This window comes from Alosa pseudoharengus, unplaced genomic scaffold (assembly GCF_046254945.1).
Source record: "Alosa pseudoharengus isolate Yale_2024_CS ecotype anadromous, Long Island Sound unplaced genomic scaffold, YU_APseudo_1.1 YU_APseudo_1.1_scf_2, whole genome shotgun sequence".
Taxonomy (NCBI): Eukaryota; Metazoa; Chordata; class Actinopteri; order Clupeiformes; family Clupeidae; genus Alosa; species Alosa pseudoharengus.
In genome coordinates, this window is record NW_027468663.1 from 50382837 (window position 1) to 50401560 (window position 18724).

General features: G+C 43.4%; 2 protein-coding genes across 2 annotated transcripts; both read right to left on the reverse strand.

Annotated features, from left to right (window-relative positions):
• Positions 1 to 4260: 4260 nt before the first annotated feature.
• Positions 4261 to 6258, reverse strand: tmem236 (transmembrane protein 236). The gene is made up of 4 exons (XM_076296061.1): positions 6005 to 6258; positions 5548 to 5620; positions 5023 to 5146; positions 4261 to 4880 (listed from the first exon to the last, which is right to left on the reverse strand). Exons 1-4 carry the CDS (start codon positions 6256 to 6258, stop codon positions 4261 to 4263), a joined length of 1071 nt encoding a protein of 356 aa, XP_076152176.1.
• A 998-nt stretch (positions 6259 to 7256) lies between these two features.
• stam (signal transducing adaptor molecule (SH3 domain and ITAM motif) 1) lies at positions 7257 to 18554 on the reverse strand. The gene is made up of 14 exons (XM_076295409.1): positions 18220 to 18554; positions 16835 to 16919; positions 16688 to 16763; positions 16224 to 16319; positions 15961 to 16107; positions 15657 to 15747; positions 14477 to 14675; positions 13423 to 13517; positions 13089 to 13177; positions 12362 to 12449; positions 12133 to 12187; positions 11835 to 11988; positions 11524 to 11657; positions 7257 to 9392 (listed from the first exon to the last, which is right to left on the reverse strand). Exons 1-14 carry the CDS (start codon positions 18257 to 18259, stop codon positions 9182 to 9184), a joined length of 1560 nt encoding a protein of 519 aa, XP_076151524.1. The 5' UTR covers positions 18260 to 18554; the 3' UTR covers positions 7257 to 9181.
• Between the last annotated feature and the right edge of the window lie 170 nt (positions 18555 to 18724).

The following is an 18724-nucleotide window of genomic DNA, read 5'->3' on the forward strand; positions in this document are numbered from 1 at the left end:
CCCACAGCAATACATCAAGAGGACATCCAGGGGGTCGAGTCCAGAGCGCAGCCGAGGAGAGGCGTTGAGGGAGCCGCGGGGGTTGTCTTCAACCTGGCCGAGCCATCACCTCACCGCGGCCGAGCGTCCGCCACCGCTCCGCAGCTGTCGCGGCAGCAGCCTGTAGAATCACTCAGTGCAATAGGAGCGCCCGGCCACAGGTCTGGCACTTTGCACACGAGTTTGCAGACGTTCGAAGTCCTCTGAGAGCGCCATAGAGAGACGAAAAAAGCTTCTTGTTGTTTGTGTGAGGCGACTTTTAAAAAAATCATACGAAGCAGCTGCTATTCCCTCCCACACCCTGTCCCACCCCCCTCCAGCAAAATTAGACAAAATCCCGTAACCGTGCTTCCAGCGCGCTCTGTCACACGGGAGCCTCCAGGTGTGCGATTGTTTCCCCCATCCCTGCAGGGGTGCACTTCACCTCCTCTCCTCCTCTGCTTTTTATTTATTTACTGCTCTCTCCCCCGTTCAGCACCTCCCGCGCCACTACCATCACCACCCCCCACCACCACCGGCACTACCACAGCCGCCGCCCCCCTTCCACCCGCCCCCCTCCCTTCACCAAGCTCAGCAACGAGCCCAGAATGTGGGATTGATACACAGCATAAATGTCATTTTCTTCTCTCATGCACTCCTTCCTGCGTCAGCGTTCTCTTTTTTTTAACCCCCTCGTGGTGCGTCCAATCAGAGAGCAGCGCGAGAGCCACGTCTGTGTGTGCATTCCCTGTCTCCAGTCCACACCGGGCAGAAGGCAGGGTCCAGCCTCGCTGGCTCAGTCAGCCGCTGCGTGCGCCGCTTCTGTCTGTCTCTACCTCTCCCTATAGCTCCTCCCTGTCTCTCTCTCTCTCTCTCTCTCTCTCTCCCACCACCCCATCTTAAGGAGGCTTTGATCCCTGGCTCCCTCTCACACTCCTTGAGTGTGAGTGCTGTTCTGTCACGGGTGCTACTAATTACCTGAGTCACTGCTGTCCTTCCTGTGTTGCTGGGGGAAGTGGTGGGGATGGGTTAAACAGAGGGAGGGGGAGCTGTTTCTTCTGCCTGTCTGCCATCTCTTTCTTTCTTTCTCTCTCTCTCTCTCTCCCACATGCTTGCTATTCTGTATGCGAGGGCAGGTAGTGAGACGCTGGCACAAAATATTCACTGCCAGAATTCAAATATGCTTCTCTGGTTCAACCACATTATTCTCCCTCCCTGTCCGTCTCCTCCTCATATAGGCCTACAGTCTCAGACACGGACATGTAGACCGTACATCTCAAACACAGATCAATCCCCCTCAGTGGTGGAAACCTATCCATCTATCCATCTATCCATCTATCCATCTATCCATCTATCCATCTATCCATCTATCCATCTATCCATCTATCCATCTATCTTGCTCCGTAATCAGTCTATCCATTTTTCTCCTGTTATCAGGTTGTCTTTGTGTGTGCCCTTTCTGTCTCCTTTCCCTTGTGATTGCTGCCTTGTGTTGAGGAAGAGGATAGCATGTATAATTCAATTTACAAAGCCTGCTTGATATGCTGGTTCTGAAACTAAATCTCAACGAATTAAGGTTATGCTCTGAGGGTTGCAACTCACTTTGAAGTAGGGTAGGCAGTGCTTTTGAGTAAACAATCAAACTGCATCTGCATCTTTCCTACCCTTAGTGTAATATATATATACAGACAAATTAATGTACAAACACTTCCTTTGAATATAGTCAAAGTCAAAAGGATTTTCCAAATGAAAAACAGTGGTTCTCACTAATTAATAGACATAAATGGAATCCACCTCAGAGAGGACTGTGATATATATATATATATATATATATATATATATATATATATATATTTATATATATATATATATATTTCAGGTTATTCACTGTGAGTTTTGTTGCAGTGCCTATTATGTGGGTTTGGGCAGTACTTCATACAACAACCATCCTGGGGGGCATAACTCTTGCTGGATGTGTCATGCTGTCAGGCGACTGGAGATAGCGCACAAACATTCATCTGAAGCCGACTGCTCCTATCTCGCACCCAGAAGCTCCAAGGTTGCGTTCACATAAATTATTCACCGCAGGTTTAACACAAAGAGGAACCAAACGATGCTGCAGAGGTCTCAGAATAATATAATCGTGCAGATGGGATCCTGATCATTATCTATTCAGCACTCATAATATTAATTTGTGTACCGTAATAGCAACACGACTGATTAATCGCATTTGTTTTATGCTTTAGCACACCAACACTTCTCGACCACTGTGTCTTGTATTCCTGGTAAACTAGAGGTCATATGGTTATCTCTGCTGCTTTGATTGGTCAAGCCCTGGCAGATTAGTTGCTCTGGCCCAGAACCAGCGGATTCAGATCTGAGACATTTTTTGCATTACCCATCATCTGATAGTGGCATGACATGTTGAATGCCATATGAAGTTTTCTTGTTGACAAATACTTGACGCATGACGTGTTGAATGCCATATGCAGTTTTCTTGTTGACAAATACTTAAAAAAGCCTCTATGCCCTTACATGTGTAATTTTGAAGATGAGACAAAAAAAAAACATTAAGTGCAGTGTTCATTTTATGTCTTTGTTGTTTGGACTACGTTGTTTGTTAAACTCTATTTACATTAGTGGAACTGTTGCTAGGTTAGAAAATAAATACAAAAGTAGAAATAAAAACAAGGAAGATGTGAACTGTGTCACAGTAGATGAATCAAAAGTATTACTCACACAACTGACAGTGAGACAAAAAAAGCCTAAAAATCTGCCTTCATGTCATTTGTACATGGCCAAAATATTTTTTTTCCCCCATTTAGCCACTAAATGACTAAATGCTCTGTGTACACATACAAAAATGTAAACATAATTTTTGAATAAAGACAACCATATTACAACAATCAAACTTGTGTCAGGTATAGGTATTTTCAAAATATTCCAGTATGTACACTGTATTATAAATATGCAAAGCTCATATAAAAGCTCTCTCAAAGAAACAAGATGTGACAAAATATACATTTCAACTCATATGGTCAGTCAGTATGAATGATCTGAATAGGCCTATAGAAACATTTCCTGATGTACTAATAAGCTTAGGTAGCTGTATTTCTACCCATGCCTAGTAAATCAATGGGTCTAAATATCATGCATCCCGTGCTAGTTGTATTGATCTAGGTGGCTGGTGTGACAATGACTCCAATGGTCCACTGGATTTAAGATATTGATGCCAAGCTCTAGCCTGGGTGCCATTCCGAACTTAGTCCCGCCCACAACATTTGAGGTCGGGAAGTTCGGTCTGGCATTGCTCCATTGTGGTATATATGGATATATCGGGCGGACCAATCAAATCAGGCTTTACGATGATGGACAGGTGAGCAACAGCGCCTGGTCTATCACGTCATCTGAGCACGCTTAGATTAGGCTTATGTTTGAAACAAAAACGCTGTGGCTAGAAGGATATATGGCTTTGAAGACCCCATATGGAAAATTCATATTATTTAATGAGTTTGTATCACTGAAAACGATTATTTCTGAAAACTTTGGCCAAAGTTGAGATGTGGGAAAACTTGTGGTTTCACTTTCATCAAGGGTAAACAGCGCTGTTGCATTGCAACATGTTCCCTCGTTCGTTTGAAATCTCTGATTGACCACCTGTTCCAGGGATTTGCGACAGCCTTTCCCAGCTGTTTAACATGTTTGTAGCATATCACTGTTCAACAGAATTATTTTTAAAAACGGAGGGGATATAGGAGAAGAAGGATGGTTCATGTGTTTTCTTCCTACTCCTCACGGTAAGCTATTTTGTTGCTCTGATTGGTTAGGTCTATCCAATTGAGTGCAGAGGCATTCCCCCCCTGTATCGGTTGAAACACGCCCCATAATTATGTCCCAATGGAGCAGTATCAGACTCATATTCTGACTAGAATTTGAGTATGACAACGTCAGGCTAGCCAAGCTCAGCTCTCCCGGATAATCTATTTTAATATTCTAGTATTCCTAAAATATTTCACTCATAGCCATATATTATATTTACATTTACATGACTTTACGGCTAAAAACATGTATAGGTATAGGTATCAGTAAGCTATATAATATACAGTATAATAAACCATCAGTATAATAACAACCCCCCCCCCCCCCCCCCACACACACACACACACACACACACACACACTTACAGAATATTCGACAAATTAATTAATTAATTGTTAATGTCATACAGTGTGTCCATAGTGCTCAAAACATGCTTGTCCTGTTGAAGACCTTAAGCTTGGTCATGAAGATGAAATAAACATAAGTTAGGCACACAAATAGGTTCTTCATGATATACAACAGGGGTGTGACATAGCCAAACACACCAACCAGGCATAGCCTGATGACCAGGAAGGGCAGGTCCTGCAGGACGACCCCTAAAAACGGCAGCAGTGGGCTACTGGGGGTGAGGACTAGCCGCAGTGTGGAGAGATAGGCCAGTATATAGATGGGAAAGACCCAGTTCGTGTAATACAAGGCGGAAACCTCTGCCGCCCGGACCATCTCTGTGGTGTCCATCCAGAAGAGGAAGCTCTCCACCAGTGCGTCCACCCTCGGGTCTCTGACGCATATGGAGCGCAGGCGTCCCGAGAAGAAGCGAGAAGAGCTGGACGAGGAGTACAGGTAGGACCTCCTGGTGGCCCGTGAGCTGTAGCCCTCGTTGTCCCTCCAGTGACTCCCTGATGAGACATTCCCTGACTCTGTCTGATGTGGCGAGCCGTTCTGGCCTCGCTCGGCGCCGACCTGGGACGACACCGTGGTCACCTGCTCCAGGTGTGTGAGGACGGGTGTGGGCAGCTCAAAGTCAAGCTCCAGACCCTCAGCTTCCAGTCACCAGGAGACATGAAAAGAATAATCACAAGAATACTACTGAGCTACAGAGGATTCAGACACTGTCCAGTTTAAGGTCACACCGTTAAATTGAACCCATGTAAATAACGGTGATTGGATCAAAGGTCTCATTACCTTGACCAGTGAGGCGGAGAGGCCGGATTCTTTCGACAACGTCCAAAATGATCAGAGATAGTAATACCAAGGACACAGCCAACTCTGTGAAACGATCCAAGCGGTGACCCCCATCTACTTGCACCTTTGAGAATGTAAAAAGTGAGACAGGACAGGATTGTCTAGTACAACAGTGCTTTAAGCACTATTAACATATGAATTATTGATAACACCTAGACTGATTTGATACAAACCAGATGGATATGACAAAGTCTAATCTGTTTTTATGATCAAAGTAGTAAAACCTGTCACATCAGGCTTGACATTCCTGTCATTAAGCACAGGTTACAGGTTAATGGACAATCTGTTGTCTTCTTGGTGAGTTACTGAATACCTCAGGTCTGATATTTGGACTTTCCCTGGGCAATTGTGCCAGTAATACTATTTAAAACCATAGCAATTTGTTACAGCTCTTCTGCTTCATAACATTTGCAGCCAGTTAACATTATGATTGACATACATGTGTTGTACATTACTTATTTGTACCTTGCTGCCAGCCAGGAGAATGCCAAAGCATGGCAATGGACACACAATCACATAAGCCAGTGTTATTGGTCTCCTGGAAAAGAGCATATTTCAAGTCTGACTTAAGAGTTTGTATGCAAAATCAAAGCATACTGAACATCTGCCCTCCAAACGTTGACCCTATGACCCTAGATGGGTCCCATGACAACCATAGATTGACAGCTGCAAAGCCATAGTATTTAGTGAAGATAATCCTTCTTGGCATTTGAACTAATATCTTTCATATGCAAACCACAACTGGGAATTTACGTCTATAGATTATGTCTATGGCCATATGGCTTCTGTATTCATCTTTGAGATAGTCCAAATAAAGCACATTTATTAAATATTTAAGCAGGGCAACATTTACCCAGCTCTACTAGTTTTCCATTGTTTCTACAATTTGTTGCCTTAAGGCAAAATTTCACACCACACTCACCAAGCTGTTATTTCAGAGATGAATCTCCTGGACGTCAGAATAAAGTATTTCAGAGGCACCCATACCAGTAAGGACACTGTAGTCACATAGGCAATCGAGGCAGCCACCACCAGCCAATATGCCGTCAGGTCACCTCCTCGGACGTGGCGCATCAGGGAGGCAAAGCGCTCCATGATCACGAACAGAGGCACACTGAGGCATGCGAACTGGACAACCTCAAAAAGGACAAGTTTGATCGTTTTCCCTGACAGCATCCTGACTGACTTCGAAAGGCTTCCAGATGTAGAGAGCGACAGAACAGAGCACGCTCATCCACTGACACGGTCTTCACACGGTTCAGCACATCCTGCTCTGGACTCTGAACACTGGCTTTGCTTACAACGCACTCGCTGTATACTTTTATGGCTACATTGATGCTGTGGTCACGCCACTCTTTATGAGAACTTGAAGCCTGTTGTACTTGTGTAGTGTCAACTACATATTGTTGCTCTTGGCTCACTGGTGTTGTGCTACCATGGACTGTTTAAACCACTGAGGTCAGGCAGATGTCTCTGTTCCTACTAAACAGAAAGATTGAGGAGGAGTTTCTTTCCTTAAGCCATACGCATATTGACTCACATAAAACTCTTTAAACTACATTACATGGACTTGCCATACTGCACTCACACACACAACACTTTTACCCACTTCTCCCTCAATCTATTTATTCAATTCTTCTAAATCTTTTTCTTTATGCTTATAAATAGACATCTATGCACATGAAAGTTGAGCAGCTAAATGCTATTTCACTAGATGTTTTACAAAAGTATACATCTGTTTCAGTATACATCTCTATGTATGTGACAAAAAATAATCCATGAATCCTTGAATCATTTGAGCAGCTGTACAAAATACAAAACAAAGCGAAACCAGGGTAATAATAAGGACTTTGTGGGAGCTTAGAACAAGTCAAGTGATCGAGTCACAAATACTGCGAGAGAGAGAGAGGGAGAAAGGGAGAAAGGTCTTTAAGCTGGTTAAATCTTAACAGCTCGTCTCCACCTAGTGGCAGATAAATTATGATTTTTGGTTTGACTACCCAGCTGTGGCCCTACACCTGATCAGCCCACAAATGTATGTCTTCCTCCTGTTTCCATTGTGTTAAAGTGCTCTCTCTAACACCTAAATGACCTGAACAGGGTAAGCTTCATCACTAATACTGAAACAACTTGATGTCAAATTATGACAGGCAAGAACAAGACAAAGCAAAATGTTATATACATTTGGCCTAGTTTTATTGTGAATACTAATTATAATTAAGATGATTAAATTTGTACATACAAACAGCTGGCTACATTGGAACATAACCGCAAAACTGACACAAGAATCGCCCACTTTTTTTTCAAAACATAAAACCAGTCACGTTTCCCTGTGGACAAAGTTTCGATCTGGGACATCTACCTCCCAACTCCATGTGCAAAAGGAGTGCTTATTTAAGACTGGCTTGTGGTCCCAGGGTAGAATTTCCCAAAAACGTGTTTCCTATCCTTCACATTTCATCTACACAGTGGGGCATCAAAGGGAGAGACTGGAGCAGGACAGTCACTCAGTCACGACCACTGGATGAAACCCAGTGAGAATATCAGTGTCCACCACTATACTCCCACTCAGCGTCCACGTCCACAAGCACATTTAGTCTCCAATCTGAGCTGAGCACCATCCAGCACAGGAGAGACTCTGGCTTGGGTAAGCAGGGGCCTGCCATTTATCCAGTGACCTATATCTCTAAGATGGACTTCATATTCTGTCTTCAAGAATGAATGATCAATTAATCAACACAAATCATGAGAGCCATCTCTTGCTTGCTTTTAAGGAGTGCATCTTTAGAGTTTTGAAATCTAGTCCGGCTTGAGATGAGCGGACCAGTTTTGCATTTCTGGGAGTTTTAAGGATTCAGTCAGGGTGGTCTCTAGTGTTGAAACAGAAACATTTCGAGATGTCAGGGTAAAATCAAAAGTGCATGGATGTACAGTAATAATCGCTACCTGACGTGCAGTGTCGGGCTCCATCTCTCAGAGCAGGCAGCCATTCTGAGTCTACAGAATCAAACTAAAATGGGGAGTCCCAAGCCTCTTACAACAGGTAGAATATTTCTGTCCTTTTTTGTTTCCTCTTATACACACACAACTGTGCATTAAAAATAGCAATAACAATAATTCAAAAATTATAAATTAAAAATCACGCTACAAAAAAAATGCATGGTATAAATTTAACACTGAGCAAAACTGATGCCTATAGACACCATGGGACACTGACCAGAACACCAGCCAGCACCTGTAGCGGAGTAGGTATGTATGTGTGTGTGTGTGTGTGTGTGTGTATGTATGCATATATGTATGTGTGTGTGTCTGTGTGTGTGTGTGTGTGTGTGTATGTCTGTGTCTATGTGTCTATGTGTGTGTATGTATGTCTGTGTGTGTGTATGTATGTCTATGTGTGTGTGAGTGTTTGATCTCTCCTCCGCGGGTCTTCGGAGGCAGCTTACGTTATGAGGACTTTGATGAGTTTGGAAGACCCTGTAGGAGGGAGTGGGCCCCTGTAGGAGGGAGTGGGCCCTTGCTGTCCTTCAGGGCTCTGCCACAGCAGCCATGATGCTACGGCCACCTGTGCAGGCAGACAGGCAGGCAGTATGCTATGTACAAAGTATGCATGCTTATTCCTGTTCCTTCATCTGGCACTGTCCTCTCAGCCTTCCTCAACTTGGTTTCCAGTCTTTAGTGATACTAAAAATTAATGATGCGTCACATGAAATGGCCGAGTGCTCCTTTCTGACAAGTTTCCAGTCTTAAAAAGAAATGAAAAATGTAAAAAGATGCTCATTGCCTCTTCACCACTGACTGTAAACTCAGTGGTAACAACTGTCAGAGAACTATACACCTACATATTTGGACTGTGTGTGTGTGTGTGTGTGTGTGTGTGTGTGTGTGTGTGTGTGTGTGTAGTGTGAACATACTGTATGTATGTGTATGTTGAACTAAAAGTTAGTGTTCTGAAAGATTTTGTAAGTCTATTTATGTGCATAACCGGGCTAGGGAATCTGCATAATTTGCACTTGACTGTATATACATGTGCGCCTTGTGTGTCAGACAGAAACGGGGAAAAGGGGGCCGGGTGGGTCTCAGTCTGTCTGTGCCGGCCTTAGAGCAAGGCCTTCTCAGCAGGGTAAGGGACCTGCTGACCCTCGGAGGGGGCTGGAAGGCTCTGGGTGGTGTGGGCACTGTAGCTAGGGGGCTGGCCCATTCCGGCTGGCCCACTGGAGGGGTTCTGATAGGAGGGCACCTCGCCGGGCCCCATGGTTCCTTGGTTGGGGCCGTAGACGCCAGGCTGGCCCATGTACATGTGCACGTCACTGAAACCAACAGAAGGGAGATTGGCAAAGGCAGCACTGCTGTTTTTGTTTCACAGATTACAGTCACTGTTCTGGGTACATGATAGCACAAGACAACAGCTATTCCAGCAGGTTGTGCCATTTTACAATTATTTATAAAATTACGTTTAACAATTATTTAGCAAAATAACAGTTGCAATGTGCATAAAACACCATATAGGCCTATACAACCACTATACAAATATGTGTGTTAAAAATTGTTTAACAACAGAACAACACTAGGACACTAGAACACTAGGCTATACAAACTATACAACACTGAAGTGTAAAAGAAAGTGCAAAACAACAAAGCCTAATTGCGCTCTTTTGCAAGAGCCGACCATTAAATGCTTATTTTTATGCAGGCTGTCAAACTGTTGCCCTGCAGCCTGTTCCGCAAGTCTGTGTTGATCTATACACGGAGAGCGGAGAGTGAATGAAGTTGAGAGTATTTTATACTTTTGTGTAAGATTTACAATTTTGATTAGAATGTTTGGCGAACAATGATAGATAGCACAATGACATTCAACCAGCAGATGTTGCTGTTCGGACGCATCACACGATTCGGAGGCATATCCTACCCGTAAATTCCTTAAATTATGGCCGGGATGATAATTGCCAGTAGCCTATGGCTATCAGTCCACGAGCACTAAAAGACATTGTTTCGATTTAACTAAATTAAATTAAAGAGCTCTTCTTAATATTTTATATTGTTGGTTGGTTTAATACTGTTGCCAATGAAAAGTCGTTGTCCTAATGGGTCTCCAACACGTCACTCTCAAGCTACCAGTCGCTTGCCGCCCCCTTCTGAGCTTGCCAGAGGCGGAAGCCACTACATTTAAACACAATTGTTGCCCCGAAACATTCCAGCCTACGAATTTAATAAAATAAAAAAAGTAGGCCAAATCATGCACAATTAAAAAAAATAACTCAATTTAGGCTACAGGCCTACTTGGCTTTACACAGTAAGGTTTCCATTACAGCATAGCGCAGCGCACGTTCTACGACCGAATTAAAGCGACTGCCTGTCCTGCAATAAATCCACAGCGGGTGGAATTCCTGACACTTTTTCAACTAGGCCTACATGAAACTTAATAGTCAACCATCAAATACCCCCCAGATTTCAGTGTCTATCAGTCCCAACATTTAGCAATATAATCAAACATTCCAAAAAAGTAAATTGAATCCCAAACCAAACCGAAAATCGTATGCTTTTGATAGCCTACCGCTGCATGCCGCTCCAAACGAAATGCATGCCTCACAAAAAAACGTAAAAATAAAGACCTGCCCCGATTAAGCCTGCCCCAAATAAAGCTCTGTGCTTTGTGCAGCCTAAGTAAATAATAGAACCCTGTCATAATTTGAGGATTTACTGCATTTAAAAATTGTAGAAATGTCCAATTCATGGCACGTTTTGTATTATTATTTTGTATGCGTTCTGAAGAGGGAGACTGGCGTTGGTCACGGTAGCCTAGCTCAACATGGCGGACATCGTCGTATAGGCCTACCTATATACTCTATTATTTTTTCTTTTTTTTGACTACATAGGCTAGTTAAGGCGGCAGGTGTCTCTTGCTAAGGCGGCCGCCTTAACTGCAAAGTGCTGCGGGAAACCCTGGACAAATAGAATGGTGACAAAATATACTAAACCTTTTGTCAGCAATTTGCTAGAGTTCATTTTGTTAAATAGTCTTAAGTCAACAGAAGTTTAGTACACCAAACAAGCAGTACACAAAACAAAAGTTTGTCAATTGCTGGAGAACTACACACAACTTTTGCAACAAACAGCAACACAGACTGCAAACGCACATTTAAGGGCTGTACACAGCGATAACGACAAAAAAAAAGTATCATTCTAGCTAATATTAATGACAAGACATAAAGAACGATATCGTTGGGGATCACTTTTAGTGCGATTTTGAGAACGATAAAAAACTGGCAGCCAATCAGAATCCATCAAATGTTAGACGTCACATTGATCAACACAAGGACTTTTCTTATCGTTGGTCAGTGTGCTTTTATTATTATAGTTATCTTTATAATTATCGTTCTTGGTGTGAACGGCCCTTTACTGGCTCAGTTGCGGCTGGCTGCGGTGAGGCGTGGCGAGTACCTGGGATTTGGCTGGCCTGGCATGGGGCCTCCGGCCTGGTTCATGGAGGCGTGCTGCTCCAGTGGCACGCTGTAGCCCTGCACTGCTGTGCCGCTCATGGCATACGAGCCTGCTGGGGCCTGGCCTGGGTACACCTGCACATAGCAAACAAAGCACAGGAATGCATAACCAGCTCAGTGTAGTCACTGGCGGCCAAAAACTTTACAAACAAGTACTTTGTACTTTGGCAAAATGAACGTCCGCCCTCCATCAATCAATGATGGGCCTAAACCTAGATTATCAAACTGGGTTGTTAGGCACTGTATTTGTACCTGTTGGGAAGCATTGGCCGGCTGCTGCATGTAGTACTGTTGGCTCTGGAGTTTAGCGTACATGGCGTATACTGGGTCCTCATTCATGAGTTTGGCGTACAGCGACAGAGCCTCCATCAGCTTCACGTTCAGGTCGGACAGCTCAGAGTGCTTCCTGTAAACACACAATCACACCACAACACATTCAACACGGTCATGTCAATAGCACTTTGACTCCAATTGATGTGATGTCTGTGATTATTGTTCAGAGTTAATCCTAATTTGAGGAAACAAATTCTGCTCTCTTAGAACACAGCACCTGTCAATGTCCTCCAGTTTCTGATCAATAAGCGGCCCCATCTGGTTACAAGCACCTAGCAAAGCAAAAAGGCCACCTTTAGCATGTCATAAACATACGTGTAAAAACAAAAACAACAATACACAGGGCTGAATGAATGGATGAACAAAGTAAATACCTACAGGAACACTTTTCATTTCTGACAAAAACTATACTTCTCCATTGAGAGCCTGGAGGCTTTTTCTCTTACCCTCCAGCTGCAGAAGCTCTACAGGATCCGACTGGTTATCTGTTGGATCTGCACTCTGGATCATCTGCAACAGCTGGTCCATCTTCTCCTGGAAAGCACAGTTGAACATCAATAACACAGTTGGACAAGTAGGTCCTTTTGTGCACACTGCTTTTGCATCTGCCACCTAAAACGGCTGCGGTTTTACACAAGAGTCCATTTAAGTAAGTATATATACTCTTTTGATCCCGTGAGGGAAATTTGGTCTCTGCAATTATCCCAATCCGTGAATTAGTGAAACACACACAGCACACCGTGTACACACAGTGAGGTGAAGTACACACTAATCCCGGCGCAGTGAGCTGCCTGCATCAACAGTGGCGCTCGGGGAGCAGTGAGGGGTTAGGTGCTTTGCTCAAGGGCACTTCAGCCATGCCTACTGGTCGGGGTTCGAACCGGCAACCCTCCGGTTACAGGTCCGAGGTGCTAACCAGTAGGCCACGGCTGCCCCCAATTCTATGCTGTTGTGGATAGATAGTCATTTGTTGTGTTAATAATAAATAAACCAATAGAAGGGAGATTGCCAGGAATAGTGACCAGCTAATGGCAGCAAGATTTTTTTAACTAAGCAAAGAGCATGGATACCTGCAATAACTGCCATGTTTTTAAGACGTAGTGCCATGCTGCCGACTGTTAGCTCACCTCATCAATGTAGACTGTAGTGCCATGCTGCCGACTGTTAGCTCACCTCATCAATGTAGACTGGTTCTGGCTCTGGCTCCATAGTCTCTACTTGGATGTCCTCGCTGAACTGTACCGTCTTCTTCTCGGCCTTCACTGAGATCACAAAGACGGATAAGATGATGATTATGAAACCAAGCACGCAAATAGAGGTGGGGCACTTCAGACACTGTCCAACGTATTAGCTCAATGTATTCTCTAACATGATTCCACGTCTTTTTCCAAGCCAAGACACTTAGGCAAATTGCTTAAGGGTGTGTTAGGGGCACGGGAGAGGAGACAGGATTTACACGGAGAGGCGTTCATTCGAAAGGGAGGAGAACAGAAATCTGCCACTCAACTCATTTCGGGCTCCGCCGTCAGGTCTGCGGTCACAAAGTTGGAAGGGAACAGGCCCACTCCCTGGTACGTCTCGCCCCTCCACCAGTTGGGGTCGCTGTGAGGTGAAGACGGCAGAGAGAGCTCGTTAAAATGGGGTTTCACACATTTGTCTTGGTGCTCATTACTGACGACGCTTGAAATATAGCAGGGCAAAGTGAGACAACTCAACTTTGCGGCCTCACGTTTCTTTCATTGGTTTATTAATAAACAGTTACGACATAGAAATAAAAAGCACAGTTGTAGGGAAGTCTAGATCACAAGGTAGGTAAAGCACAGACTGTAAGGCAGGGCATCAGTGATGTCACTTCCGGTGAGTAATTTCTAAAAGCAGACCACCCTGTCATCATGACACACAATTACTTAGGCTCTGTGTGGCAGCAGAGGCATACTGTTGAGATTTCCACCACCAAGATAACAAAAATTTAAACTCCAACAACTAAGTGCTTGAGCCGAGATATGAACTAAGATATACAGAGCCACCTGGCAGGGAGTGAGCCCAAGCCACCAGCAGGTAAGTGCTCAACCAACCTGACACAGATACACACACCCATTCACACACAGTAGGTTCTATTACTACATATTCACATCACATAGGGATAATGTGAAAGATGTTAGGTTTAGCAATAGCATTAGCTCCTTTCTGTTTGTTTTGTTAATAATGCGACCAAGTATGACTTACTGACTTGTAGTTAAATAATGCCTGGACAACAACATAGTTTGGTAGCTTACAAACTCAAGGCCTCCATTTGTGTTGAAAGAAACATGACATTACTGAACATGAATTTGACATGATCTCCGAACTGCATGCTCCTTTTCAGTATTATGAGGCTACATTTACTTTCAAGAGTGCCAAAAAAGCAATGAGAGGCAACCTCACAGAAAACAGTTGCACCTTTTCGTCACTTAGGACTGCCATAGCATATAGGCATGCTAAATGTGCGGATGATAACCATGTGTAAAGGAAACTGCGCCTTTGTACAAACACCATGACGAGCCATGGTGCGAGGTCAGTACCTGTCATCCAAAATGGTGATGATCTCTCCAGATTTGAAGGTGAGCTCGTTGTCCTCGGCAGCCTCGAAGTCATAGATGGCGCGCACCTTGCGCCCCTCCGGCTTGCTAGTTGAGGAGAGCAGGCTGCTGGCGCTGGGGTAGAGGCCGGAGAGCGACGTCTGGGTCTGCAGACGCTGCTCCTTCAGGGAGAGCTCGATGGCTGAGAGGGGCAGGTGAGTCATTAGAGTGGGCTAGAATAGAGGGGCTGAATAGGGCTCAACAGCTGTTCCTCAATTATATCCACTAGTGCAGTGCTTGCTATTCCTGTAGAAAACCTGTAGCCCAATTACATGCCCACAAGTAGGCCTGCTTTAAAAGTAGGATCAAAGGGAAAAACATCATTCCAGCTAAGCATTCTAAATGTGCAGTGAGCAGAATTTAGGCATGGCTGCATGTGACATTTTTTACAGATCAAAATGACATAAGCCTAACAGCTGTTTTTTGAGTTAAGGCTAAATGTTTATCGTTAAGCCTATTGAATTACTTCATGATAGAAGACAAACCATTTTGTGGAATGATGCATCATCATATGAAATTTGCAACGATGTGACCCAAACACTAGCCTGGAAAATCCAGACCCTGATAATCTAGAAAGATTAAGGGTCTGGCCAAGAACAATGTAATGGCCCAACTCGAGGGACGGCAACAAGCATGCATTTAGAAATCTCACTGCACGCAATTGGATAACACTAGACATGTTTCCTCTGAATGATTTCGGACTTCAACACAATTGGATAACACTACGACCAATGTGTACTGTCCTCCAACGTTGCAGCGCTGTCTTCATCAGTTTAGCTGGTTCCCCGGAATGTTGGGGTAAAAGTAACGTGCATCATTGCTCATTGCCAGAGTGTCTCGCAGAGACAATACCATTGTGCTCTCGCGATAACTATGGATTTCCAGGGTACCCAAACACAGTCTCTGGTAGCATAAGTGACATGTCAGCTGTACCTCAATTATATCCATTTATGGAAGTCCATTCTGTATAACACATGCTTAAGCTGCTTATTCGTGAGTAAAAAACATTCTGACGTGTTACCACATTGCAGGAAGTTGTTAGGGAATTGATTTTTCGTGCCTTCATTCCCCGTAACATCATGATTGATTTAGTACTTAAGTAATGTTTGCATGCAGCGTTTACCTTTAGCAAGGTCCTCCTCCTCTTTTTTGTTTGTTGATGTGGAGGGATCTTTGGCCACTAATGCAGGGCTGGCTTTAGCTTGCTCCGCAGCCTTCAGTAAAGAACCACACAAATGCAAAAGCACAACTTTAACGAAGGGGATTTTAAGTTTCCGCCAAGCCCAGATTTATCAGTGTAACTAACATAAAGACCATTTAATCATACGAGTTGCAATCTAGCATCTAAAATGACCGTCTAAACAGACAGAGCCAGTCTGAATCCAGGAAGCCAACAGGCTCACTGTGGTATTGCATGAGCCTCTCACCTGTGAGCCCACAGCAGGGAAGGTGACACCCTGCTCCCTCAGGTTCTTGATCATGGCTGAGACCAGGCTGAGCTGGGGATCGTTACGGAAGTCCTCCGCCCACTCCACCATGAGGGCCTTTAGCTTCTCACACACCTTAGGGTGGCCCTGCAGAAGAAGTGGCAAAACAGTTCCACTGATGACAAAGCTGTGAATATTTGGTGCATGTAAGTGAGTAAGTGAGTGAGTGAGTGAGAGAGAAAGAGAAAGAGAGAGGTTCGTACCTTGTTCAAGACATTGCTGACTTCACTGGCAAACTCCCTAGAGCAGACCTCCAAGTGGAATATTTTGCCACAATTTGACACACACGCACCTAGTAGCTGTGTGGGAAATGCATGGTTTGTTATTTTAAATATTCTGTAGACACAGTAGGATGACAATATACAAAATGCAAATACAATAAATAAACCATAACAGACCCTATTGTCTATGTTGAAATTAATTCCTTAGCAGGGGCAGCTTTTTGTCTACTCAAACAGGACAATTTAGTACCATTTACTGAGATATGTCCATTACAAGACATTATAGGCTACTTGACCAAATCACCACGTGGTCTCATTACACACAATTCAAACCTCTCTCTGAATGTTAATTGTTTGTGTCTTGTGCGATAACATGACTCTCTAAATAATGCATGATCCTGACTCAAAAAGCTTTATCAACTACTGTAATATTTCAGTTTCATTACCGTCAATGCTTGCATGGCTACATGAGGATCCTTGTGGTTGACTCGTCTCATTATAGACCGCAGGCATTCTTTTGGCCTTCAGAGAGAACAAGAAGTCAGTGCTGAATCCCTACAATTTAGCACGCTGACACATGACCCTATACTTACCCTGTGCGCGACTGTCCGATCTTATCACATATGTCCAATATGAGACCCCAGTCCTCGGCTGTGTTCATCTCACTGGTTGCTTTCTCTGCAGGAGAAAAGATCCATTCGGTATTGGACCATGCTTAGTTTAAACTCTAACTTAAACTGTGATTGATAAGGAAAAAGGATAAGGGACAGATTCTACATGATTGCCTGCCTCTACACAATTATTGGGCATCCTACATCCATGGTCATGCTAAATTGGTCAACATTTGAGGAGGCGTCACTCATGCTCATCAAACTTTACTGAACATTAGGCTAACAAAATAAACAAATAGCCTCGTTCTTTCAAAAAATCCATGTATAAGATGAAAACAACATGGTACAGATAACTGTTGCCTTCACAGACTTAGTCCTCCATGAAGATAAAGTAAAAAGCTATTTCTGGGGCGAGAACGAGGGCAATCATACATTAAGCAATTATGAAGCTATAATGATGTGTCAAATTGTGATATTATTGTCATTTCAATATAACGTTACAATATATGGTTGATATACATAGTACCACATATTCCACGTTCTGCGTGATAAATAGCAGTGTTTGTTGAATGGACAATGTAACGTTAGACTATACGTACAATCAAATAATCAAATATATCTGCTGATTTCTCCAAGCGAACGATATAATGAAACCATAACGTTAAACAGCTGGCTTGTTGGCTAGCTAGTTATAAGCTACTGTTCTCATGCATTCTTGTGCCGCCGCTAACAGTTAACTACAACGAGACATAATGTAGGATAGACAACTGAAGCCAGACACCACCACTTAGTTCGCTGGTAGACATAGGTTTTGCACTACGACACCTAGAACTAGTCATCATTAATTCCCCAAGTTAATAGATTGAGAGGGTGACCGTACCAATACAGGATAGCTTAATGCTAACTAGCTTTGTTGTCTCAGAGAGACAAGTGCAGCGTCATTGTGTCAATCTGCTTTAGGACTTCTAATTCACTCAAATGCGGCTGAATTGATTATTGGAGACTAAAAATAAACATCTGGAGAGAAACCCTTACAATTTCCTTTAATTCAATTTCAATAAGTGCTTTAATGGCTCACTAGACAATTCAGACACAGCAAGCTTGACGTGTTTGTATTTCAACTGAGGCTAACGTTAGCTCAGGCTAAATACGTATTCTTAGCATGGCGTTAACAACAGATGCTTTGCATTGAATGTGTAATGATACAGGACCAGTCCATCGTTCCGGAAAGCATACATAGTCTGACATGTAGTTTGCATGTACACAGCATTATTCACTCAGATAACGTTAACGTCACTGGGTCGAAAGCATCTACCATTGCATTTTAGCATTATGTTAGCAAACTGGCTAGCAAACTCTGAACTTACCAACATCTTGGTCAAAGGGGTTAGACGTGAAGAGAGGCATTGCCGAAATGAAAACAAGCAAGTTTATCCTGTTCTTACTGTGGCCTTTTCACCGTCAGTTCTTGACAATAAATGCATACAGTTACATAGTATAACAGTGCCGCTACATCCACAGAGAGGAAAGCTATCTTCAGCACCACCAGAGCCCGTCCCTGATAACACGAACACTGTCACTCCGTCAGCAGTAAACAGCACTGTATCCTGGGAAATGTGGGTGTATTGTAGAATATTGTAGTCTATTGTGGTAGGAAAATGTACTTAATTCAAGTCTCTCAGTGATTATGTCTCTTCGTTATTAATCTAATTTACTAATTTCTCGTGGCCTGTGATGGACGGTAAATAACAACTACAATCTCATGATAATCAGGTGACTGATCATATGACATAGTCCTCACTTAGCCAAAGTATTAGCTTACACAATTGCATTACTATTAGCAGAGAATGTCTAATAAACGGGCTCTGCTAT